We start from the raw sequence: 11,108 nt of genomic DNA, 5'->3' as shown, positions 1-11,108 counted from the left end.
GCCCCCCTTTTCCTTCTTTAGTGGAACAACAGACAGTTTGAAGAACTCTGGTGTTCAAACAACATAAGACCCCATACAATCTCGTTGCAATTGAAGCTTTTCAGCTTTTCAGGTGTAAAACGTACTCAAAACTTTTACTCAAGTGAAATTAAAGATACTTAGTGGGAATTTTTCTCAATTAAAAGTACAAGTATCTGGCCAAAAACAAACTTGAGCAAAAGTAAAAGAAAAAATGTAACTTTAAATTGTACTCAAGTATCGAAAAAGCAGAAGTACTTTTTTTATTTGTTATTTTCTAACTAAAAAAATGCACAGGTCAAACACATACGCATACTAGTGCAACAACATTTAAAATGCAGCTCAGTGACACACACACACACACACACACACAAATACAGGGAAAGGGATTCAAAGGAAAAAAACTATCCACCCTCATGCCATCCAAAATATAAATTATTTTTATTTATCAAATGAACACAAACTTAAGAGTTTAGGGGACAAAAAATAATCCCTTAGTTTAATGCAATTGAATGGGATGTCCAAAAATGAATATGACAGACAGTAACTCATACAACCGCAGTCAATGAATCAGTGTATTCTTAAGTGAAAGGATAAAAAAATGAAATACCAGTATTAAAACTTGACCGTCGTGTTCACTTCATGTGGTTTCTCAAGTGATCATGTCCCCGTGTCTTATCCAGACTAAAAATATTTTCCTGTGTTCATCTGAAGAAAGAAAGTCATAAACATCTGGGATGAGATGGGGGTGAGTAATTGATGAGATGATGAGAAATCTTGCATTTTTAGGTGAACTATTCCTTTGAATAGCAAGATGTAATGCAGAGGCCAATATTCCAGACTCACAGAATTAAAACACATTCTGAAAGCCACTTTTGTGTGTTGTCCATTCAAAAAAATTTTATTGAACGTCACTTTGCTACTACCTGAATATGATTCCTCAGATTTGATAGTAAACTTTTGAAGCCAGACATTGACCTGATGAAAGTCACAACTGTAGAAATAGAAGTAGAAATATGTGCTTGGTGCATGAAAACAATGATCATTGGATCTCACATCAAGCATGCACGTTTAAACTTCTGTTAACCACGTTTATTGTGAATAAGATAAAATAGAATTTACTTTTTAAGATTAAATAAAATTGTAAGATGTAGAATGTAATGTGCAAATCCCCCAAAATAATACTTCAGTAAAGTAATCAAGTAAAATGCCTCAACACCCTCCAATTCCCTCATGATGATTAATGATTAATGGTAAACCCATCATTAAATGTGTCGTCCTAATAGCTCAAGTGTTCCCTAAGGTGCTGTTTTGCATTGCTACAAAGTGTCTAATAACCATTTCACCCTTAAAAAAGCATTAAGGCACCAAAACCATAGACAGTAAAAACAGGCCCCTTAAGGCAAGCTGTGACGTCATGTGTGCGACTCTTTGCGCTGGCCGGCGCATGTTGATGACGCAGGCGAGACATGGCGGTGTTGCTGGAAACAACGTTAGGAGACATCGTGATCGATTTATACACAGAAGAGAGACCGAAAGGTAGTAATAGTGACATTAATGACACACGAAGAGTTTAAACAAACCTGTTTTGTTACACGCATGATCATTTGAGACCGTCAACACCGCTAAAGTTACATGTGATCAATATAAGACATCTCCGTAGGAACTTTGTATATTTGGTAAAATCCTGATAATTGTGCTGTATAACGATAATGTGATTGTTTTCGCCGTTATGTTACTTAGTGGTTCATTGTATTTTAAGAGTAGAAACCAACTTTAAGATATTTTAAGGCTCATAAATGGGATAACAATATAGGTTTAAAAACAAGTCCGTGGGCTATAGTAGCATAAACAGTTATTTCCTCTTAAATTAGTCAACATTTTTGTACAAAGGAAGGTTTAGTTATGTCGAATCATTTAAGACAAGTGATTTTACTGAAGGCTACCAGGATAAATGAGTTTATTACATTGATTCACAATATGTGACCCACTTTAGTAATCCTAATATGATGAAAACAGACTCGTGTATCCTCACACTGACAATTACTAAATAGTTAATTAGCCTAAATCATGAACATAATTATAAATATTGAAATTAGACATCAGTTTATTAGTTTACATCACTGAATATTTCTGTTGGTCGTTTAATCTTTCTATCGTAAAACAGCAGTCAAATAGGTAATATTTGGTTGAGCTTCTTACATCTTCTACTTAAAGCAGAATTAATATAAGGTAATTATTTTACAACTTTTGTTATTGGAACAATACCGAGGTCTGGACCTCACTGCTGGGTACGGGTGCTCAGTTTTACATGAAGCATGGTACTGAATGATAATCATACGTGTCTTTCTAATTTACAGCATCTCTGAACTTCCTGAAACTGTGCAAAATCAAATATTACAACTACTGTCTGATTCACAATGTTCAGGTAATATGCTATTTATGTATATGTATCTCTTTGATTCTGTAAGCAATACAGATGTCGTTATACATATGTGTGTTTTCAAATATATTTGTGAAATATTTCCTTTAAAACCATCATTAGGTAATTCACAAAATGCTCTCATTTCAATTATTCTGAAAGCTCATGGTAAATTTAATGCAAAGTTATTGCACATATGGCTGCAAATTGAGGCTGTGCATCATGGCTGCCAGTGAGGTTTCCATATTAAGATCTGTTGCATCCTCTACTGCAGAAAGATTTCATTGTTCAGACGGGTGACCCCACCGGCACGGGACGAGGAGGAGAGTCTGTGTTCGGGTGGGAATTACTCATTCATTCATTCATTTAAAATATCTGTGCTAACTGAAAGCACATGTATGTATTGTGTGCTGATGGTGATTGTGTTTGTAGTAAACTGTATGGCGATCAGGCAAACTATTTTGAACGGGAGAAGATGCCTAGGATCAAGCATAGAAAGAAAGGGACAGTGTCTATGGTGAACAACGGCAGTGACCAGCATGGATCTCAGGTGAACTCTGAACACATCTTATAAACAAGTGTCAAGTATGACTTGACAGTATGAGTGCTTTACTTCTTTTTTTCTTTTTCATTTTGTTCCCAGTTTCTGATCACCACAGCAGAGAATCTGGATTATCTGGATGGTGTTCACACAGTGTTTGGAGAAGTCACGGAGGGTTTGGACGTGCTTTCTAAAATCAATGAGACCTTCGTCGACAACAACTTCATCCCTTACCAGGACATCAGGTAGGACAGTTTTTAGAGAGTTAAAGACTGACCCAAACCATTTATTATATGATATGATAACTGGTACGCAGATTCGATATTTAAGCGCAGTGTACAGCTGATCAGAGCAAGTTATGTTTTTGCTTCCAAGTAGAGAAAGTTAATGTTTTCCTGTTGGAAAATGCCAGGTTACTGGCTTCAGATCTTTGGGTTCTTCTCATTTTTTATTTGTGTGTCTTTTGTTGCCTTTTCTTGCCTCCTTTCCTCACATTTAGCTCCATTTAGCTTAGGATGTGAGGGAAGGATGTAAAAAAAAAAAAATTAACTCAAACATCAGTTTGAAGCATCATCAGCTGTGCTCAAGGCATATATATATATATATATATAGCTATGACCCGCGGATATGAAAAACAATCACAGACTTGGCAACACTGGTTGGCATTTACTACACCGAGCCGTAATTCACTGACAATCTACACAAAATCGATGTTAAAATCGCAGGCGATTCTTTGTCGATTTTGAAAGTGATTTTGTGTTAGTTGTCGGTAGACTACGGCTCTGTGCAGTTACTGCCGCTCCACCTGAACCAGTGTTGCCAAGTCTGCGGTTGTTTTTCATGTCCGCGGTTTGAAGCAACCCCAATACCCATAACGTGATATTAAGCCCTTAAAATGCTAATTTTATCAGGGCAAAGCTTCCAAAAAAATTTCTATTTTAACACCGGGAAGCAATTATTATCGGGGAACCTCCCGGAAATGCGATTGGGCTACTTTTGGACTAGTTTTAAGAAGCAACTGGGCAGGATTTGTTGTGAAAACCTGGCAACCCTGATCTGAACGCACATGCTGCAGATATTACAGGAGCGTCTTTACTGAGATATATATATATATAATATCAGAAAATATCCCTTCTGTCTGGTAACAGAACCACTAGTCAGCAAATTTGTCTCATAGCCAAAACCTGTTAATAGGAAATCTTGTCTGGAACCCAAAAACTACCCAGAACTGCCTATGGGAGCAGAGTTTATTGAATAATCTTAGTTGTGTATGTTTCAATGCTCAAGACGACTTCTGACGAACACAAATCCAATAAATTGGAGGTATACCAAACTGCTTGACAGCATCATCCAATAAACCTTGACTTTCCTTTCACATTCACTCTTATCTCTTATTCATGAAGACAAACATGCAGTCATAAGACTAAACAACAATGAAAAAATATGAAAACAAAACAATAATATATCAAATAATATAAATAACTACTCAATTAATTAATCAATGAAATTAGTATATAAATGGTTAAAATGGGTATTGTAAATGGTTATATGACTAAATGGTATAATTAAAATGATTAATGAATGAAAAAATGAGGAAGAACGTAAAACACAACACAAATGTAGGGTTGTCCTTCAAAAGGTTCCTCACTCCTCGCGACTGAGATGTCCTTCTTCAAGATTGTGTGTCCTGTGTGTGTCTTTCAAGACTGAATTTGATCAGTATCCCGGTTATGGGCTGGTGGAGCGAGGAAATGATAGTTTTGTTAGAGTCATTTAGCAGAAGGAACTTACTAGATATCCACAAGATGAACTGATCAAATACCTATGAAATAATTCATAAACTTTTTTCAATTATTTTGGTCTAATCCATTTCCATGACACAAAAACCAAACCAAAGCTGCTTAATTGATTTTCATGTCAGCGAGCCGGTCTCCTTCTGTCTGAGGTTGTCTTGAACAGAATAAAATTACAAATACAATTTGTACATGATTTCTGCTTTAAACTTGAGTTAATGTAATAGTGTTTGAGTTAATAACATATATATATTACTTATATAACATATATTAATATCACTTTTAAGCGTGCAGTTAATAGAAATTATGCATTAATATTGAAGCAGGTACATTATAAACACAGTTTTGCCGTTTTCTCTGTTTTTGCACCAAACAAAGCCACATCAGAATGAACAGTTGCATGCCTTCAAACGACTCACAGTGGTGTCTTTCCAGAACGAATCAGTGTTTTAAACAAATGAATGATTTAGTGACTCTCAAAGATTTATCATCACTAACCAAACATCGCCTCCTCTAATGCACAGACTGACCGCAGTGAAGAGTCCTTATATCAGCTCTCAGTTGTGAGGTTTGGGGTTGGTTCACATTCATAGATGAGTTTCATAAGGGCTATATCCTAAAGATCAGTGCTGTGTTTGCAGGATTAACCACACGGTGATTCTGGACGACCCGTTTGATGATCCCTCGGGCCTCCCGATCCCAGACCGATCGCCTGAACCCACTAAAGAGCAGCTGGATGTGAGTCTTTATTCAGGGCATAACCCCAGTCCTGTACTACATTACTACAGCAGCTTAGAGATGATATGTGCAATACTTGCAGGATTAACTATAAGCCATTGGTAGGTTGATTTGTTGGGCTGGGGATAGCCAATGATTTCCTGATTAAATGAAATTTTAATTCGCAATCTCTTCACTTGATTTGATTCAGCACTGTGTGATGGCTACAGTGAATGATGTGAATGGTGACTGTAACATAGTCATGGTTTACTTGATTGTCTGTCTGTCTTGTTGATCTTCATTTATAAATAATTAAAATGTGTTTAGCTTAGGTTTGAGTGACCCTAAAAGCGGAGGGTTGTGTGTGCGTGATCTTTTATTAGTGTTGTTATCAGAAAGCATTACCAAGGACATCAGTTCAGTTCCTAGGAAAATCCATTAATGTGTGTATAACGTTTAACATCAGTTTTAGTAAACGTATCACGTTATGCATTCACTTTAGGATCCTTTAAACATCGCTAAATCAGTGTAACATAGCCTTGAGTGGCTTAATATTTAGAAGAAAAAAAATGTTAAGAAATTTTGTTTTTGTTTTTTAATTCATTCAAAAAAGTTCAATTCGTACAGCTGAGTCTTTACTCATTTTCAGAAAACATCTTAAGACTCCTCTTTTTCGCCAGCACTTAACCGACTAACACTAGCACTTACCTTCTCTTTTCCTGTCTATCATATTCTTAAAAACACAAACCTGGCTCTGTGTTCTGTGCTAGAGTAACTGAGACTTGTCATGGCACTTGCACACTGTTGTTGTTCTCTTGTCGGTCTGACTGCTTCTATTGCTCTCATCTGTAAGTCGCTCTGGATAAAAGTGTCTGCTAAATGATTAGATGTAAATGTTAAAGTGCTGTGTTCCTCTTTCTAAAGTGAATAGTCCATGCTTGTGCATATTTCAGAGTGGTCGTATTGGAGCAGATGAGGTGATAAACGATGAAGGGGCGAGAGATGCTGAGGAGCTGGATGAACTGATAAAGGACAAGGAAGCGAAGACACAAGCCATTTTACTGGAGATGGTAAATTTCATCACGTGCAAACATAACTTCAACTTTGATTTATTTATATAGGGCATTTAAATTCAACTCTGTTTCCCCAAGTGCTTCACAGATGTTAAGAATTAAAATCACACACACACACACACAGATAAAACAGACAATTGTAAGGGTTCCCACTTCAAAACCAGACTGAAAATGTGTCTTCAGCGGTGAATAAAGACGGAGTATGTCTGCAGTGAGTGAGACAGACATCTCTTTCCTGATGTGAACGCCTGTTTCTTGTTGAAAGGTGGGTGATCTTCCAGATGCAGATATTAAACCTCCAGAGGACGTGCTGTTTGTGTGTAAACTGAACCCAGTGACCACCGATGAAGATCTAGAGATCATCTTCTCACGCTTCGGACCCATTAAATGGTGAGATAATAGAAGATGTTCCCGCTGTGTTACGTGTGGACTTTTCCCCTTTCACATATGCACAGACTCAATTTCACAATCATTTCTGTAAATAATAAATAAAAATACGGTAATATACATGGTAGCACTTTAGTTTAGGGACCAGTTCTCACTATTAACTAATTGCTTCTTAGCCTGCATATTACTAGCATATTAGCTGATTATTAGTACTTATAAAGCACATATTAATGCCTTAATCTGCACGAGCATATTTTAGATGCCTTAATCTGATCTAATATCTAAATTTAACAATTACCTAACTTTTAATAAGCATCAGATTAGTCGTTTACTGAGGCAAAATCTTAGTTAAGAGTGAGAACTGGACCCCAAACTCAAGTGTGACATATATACTTTTTTTTTTTTTTTTTATGTATTTGTTTATTTTATTTGTAGATAGAGAGGTTAATCCTGCAATACATGGTATACACTGGTATAGTTTTAGCAGTAGGTTTTATTTATGTATAATTCTGACCATAGCTTGTGCCTTAATACTAGTGTGTGTGTGTGTGTGTGTGTGTGTGTATATGACTTTGATCTGACATGTTCATGTTCATTTGCAGTTGTGAGATCATCAGAGACTGGAAAACAGGAGAATCTTTGTGCTATGCATTCATTGAGTTTGAAAAGGTTTGTAAAGTCTTCTGTGTATCTGCCATCTTTGGAGAAAAGTGCAAAGTTACTGAGCCATGTTTTGAAAAGTAGACCAGAACGGTTACGCAGAAGTTATACATCCAAATCCACATGGACACTTTTTTAATACTAAATATAGATATTTCTAAGTTTTGAGCAGTTGTAGTCCATAGATAAATATCCTTGATGGATCCTGATCAGAATACAAGTGTTAAGGGCTGTGTGTAATGATGCTTCATCAGGTCCACGCATCCCTTCAAATGTTAATAAGTTCTTGATTATAAATACTAGAAGTGTGCAATGTCTAGTTCATCTTCTAGTGGTCAGTCATTTTGAAATAAAGAATGTATTTTTTGTTGAGGTGGAGGATTGTGAAAAAGCATTCTTCAAAATGGACAATGTCCTGATAGATGACCGTCGCATTCATGTGGACTTCAGCCAGTCAGTGTCCAAGATCAAATGGAAAGGCAAAGGTATTATATAAAAGTATTTCCTGTGAATTAATGAAAATATAATACATTTCTGCAGAATTATACTCCACCGCTCTGTCTTTGTTGTTTATCTGCATGTAAATGTCAGCGATAGTGAATCAAAATTAAATACAAAGTTTTAATGCAACTAAAGGTAATGTATGCAGTAGTTGATAAACTGGACAAAGAGTGGTTTTATTGGCAGTATGCTTCTTTTTTTAGGTGGGAAGTACACTAAGGAAGATTTTAAGGCCTACGAGAAAGACCTGGACAACAAATCCAAGCTGGCTTTGAAAGACAATGTCAAAGCCAAGCAGGAGTATCCTTTACAGTTAAATCATACTTGGACGATTATGTGTCACTTTGTAGGATCTGCACGCACCTAATTTAAAGAAGTCTCCAAAAAGTATATGTGATACTTTGCAGAGATGGTTTGGCTTAAATCACAGGTTTAGTATTTCGTTGTTTGCTGTGGTTGTTGTAACCGTTACCCATTAATGTGTTGCTTTATTTTTTGTTAAAAATGCAACATGCTATGTACTTAATTTTGATGAAATGCATCACAAATAGTTTTCCTCTGGAATAACAACATGCACTCAAAAAAAGTTCAGTCTTCTCACAAGTCAGTATTTCTTGACTGTCTTCTGAAGCTCCCGTTACGAGCTTCTCTTAGATGAAGATGAGGATGAGAGAAGGAGGGACGACAGAGAGAAAAGTGACCGGAAACGACATTCAGACGAGAGGCCCAAGGACAAAAAGTCAAAGGTACAATGCTGTGGATTTGAATAATGACTGGTTTTGCTTCAGGAGCCAGATTTTACTTTTGGACATCAAGTAGTGGCAAATGATGGGACCTGTGACTCCCTCTGGTCCACATCTGCCCACCAGAGAGTTAAAGAAAATGAATAGGATCTAATGGCATACTCTAATGGTGATTCAAGAACCAAAAAATGTACTTTTGTACATTTACATTTAATCACTTTGAAGACACAATTGGGGGATACATAAAGCAATTCTTCTTAAAGAGGCAAACAGACACAGGAAATGCTTATAATACCACGTTTTAGACATTGTTCAAATAAATACATGCTAGAAAAATGAATAGACAAAGAGAAAGTGCTGAGTCTGTGGCTGTCCTATATGCAGCATCAATGTCTTGAACTTAATGCGACCCGTAACTGGTAGCCAGTGCAAGGACATAAAGAGAGGTGTAACATGGGCTCTTTTGGGTTCATTGAATACCAGTCGTGCCACTGCTTCCTGAATCATTTGTAGAGGTTTGATTGTGCTTGATGGAAGTCCAACAGAAAAGCATTGCAGTAGTCCAGCCTAGAAATGACAAGGGCCTGGACAAGAAGTTGTGCAGCATGCTCCGTTAGAAAGGGTCTGATCTTTCTGATGGGGTACTTGTAGAAGAACCTAGCTCGATGGAGAAATCATAGTGTAGGGTTGGAGAGGCAGGGAAGACAAGAAGCTCAGTCTTTGCCAGGTTGAGCTGTAGGTGATATTGTTTCATCCATGCCGATATGTTTGCCATGCAGCCTGAGATCATCTGGTTGAAATGAAAGATAGAGCTGTGTGTCATAAGCATAGCAATGGTAGAAGAAGCCATGCGCCTGTATGATGAGTCTCGGTGATGGTGTGTATATGGAGAAGAGGAGCGGTCCAAGAACTGAACCCTGAGGAACCCCAGTGACAAGTTGATGTGCTTTGGATCCCTCCCCTTACTTGTTTGTTTTTCTCCTGCTTTTATAGGATCGTGATGAGAGTCGGAGAGAAAAGGATAAAGGCAGACAGCGTTCACGTTCAAGAGACCGAGAGAGATACAAGGAGCGCGAGAGGGGCTGGGACAAGGGAAGAGAAAAGGAGAAACAGAGAGACCGAGGCAAAGAGAGAGACAGCGATCACAAACGCTACAGACGAGATCGCAGCCGCAGTCGTAGCCCTAAGAGATCAAAGTATTAACCATCACTGTCACTGTGTGTCAACAGAGCAGGTTTCCTAAAACTTACTGATTTCAGTTAAAAAAAAACACCAATTCATTTTTTACATGTAAAGTAAAATCTTGCAGTTAGTTTGCAAATGTAGGCAATGTTTGTGATGTTCTAAAAGGTTTGTAAAGTTGTTGATGCATAAATATGGATTGACAGGGTCGACATCAGCCCTTTGTGTTTATGAAGTGTGCTCTGGGGCTTTTAATTTCTGTGCAAAATCCTGTGTTCGCTTGTGGTTTTGAGAGCCTTACTCTGGCACTGTATTTAACAGGTTAGGAGGTGAAAATGGAATAAAATCGGTGCAAGAGTAGAGCTTAATTGCATGACCAGTCGTTACAAGTGAACTCATTTCTTGTCAGTTAAGAGGTTTCGACAGAAATATTTCAGCATTTATAACTGAACTTCAGTGGTGAGCTGTCTGGCTCTGTACAAACTGCGGTGAAGGTTTAGCTCAAAAATGTTAATTTGGGTGAGTTCTTGTAAAGGGGGCCACTTTTTATTAAATTTGTAATTAACTCAGATGTTTCTTTCATTTTATTTATCTTCAGCTGTAATATTTTCATCTCAATTCACAGCATTTTGATGGAAGTGAACTAATTAAAAACGTGACTGAAACGCACACAACTAATAGGCTAACAAAACTAATAAGAGGAACATTTAAAATGTAATATGGTCAAACCTTGTAAAGCTGTATTTCACTTCTTTTCTCCTTTTTTAACTCCAGGTTCAACTTCATGCATCACCTTTGCACTTCTGCTCTTTCCTTTCTTCCTTATCGGACTCAAATTTCCTTTGTTTTTAAAGTGTTAATTATACAATCCAATTATAGAATAATAAATGGATATCAGATTATTTAATAAAAGTGAGCACAACATTCAACCATCTTACAAGAAAACTACAATTACAGGGTCATATGGCCAAAACTACTTTATCATTTAAAGAAAGCGTGTCCCTTAAATCTAAGATCATTGTTATGCTCTGAAGGTGTAAATTTTACAATTGAACTGAACAAATCTCTGCC

General features: G+C 37.0%; 1 protein-coding gene across 1 annotated transcript; it reads left to right on the top strand.

The window, feature by feature from the left end:
- Nucleotides 1–1,445: 1,445 nt before the first annotated feature.
- ppil4 (peptidylprolyl isomerase (cyclophilin)-like 4) lies at nt 1,446–10,127 on the top strand. Its single transcript, XM_026233950.1, has 13 exons — nt 1,446–1,557; nt 2,379–2,446; nt 2,715–2,779; nt 2,873–2,990; nt 3,084–3,226; nt 5,416–5,512; nt 6,445–6,561; nt 6,830–6,954; nt 7,554–7,620; nt 7,985–8,096; nt 8,316–8,412; nt 8,744–8,858; nt 9,849–10,127. The coding sequence occupies exons 1-13, from the start codon at nt 1,488–1,490 to the stop codon at nt 10,056–10,058; spliced, it is 1,404 nt and encodes a 467-aa protein (XP_026089735.1). The 5' UTR covers nt 1,446–1,487; the 3' UTR covers nt 10,059–10,127.
- The last annotated feature ends 981 nt before the right edge of the window (nt 10,128–11,108 follow it).

The sequence above is a fragment of the Carassius auratus genome, chromosome 45 (assembly GCF_003368295.1).
Source record: "Carassius auratus strain Wakin chromosome 45, ASM336829v1, whole genome shotgun sequence".
Taxonomy (NCBI): Eukaryota; Metazoa; Chordata; class Actinopteri; order Cypriniformes; family Cyprinidae; genus Carassius; species Carassius auratus.
This window is presented reverse-complemented; position numbering and strand designations above follow the sequence as displayed.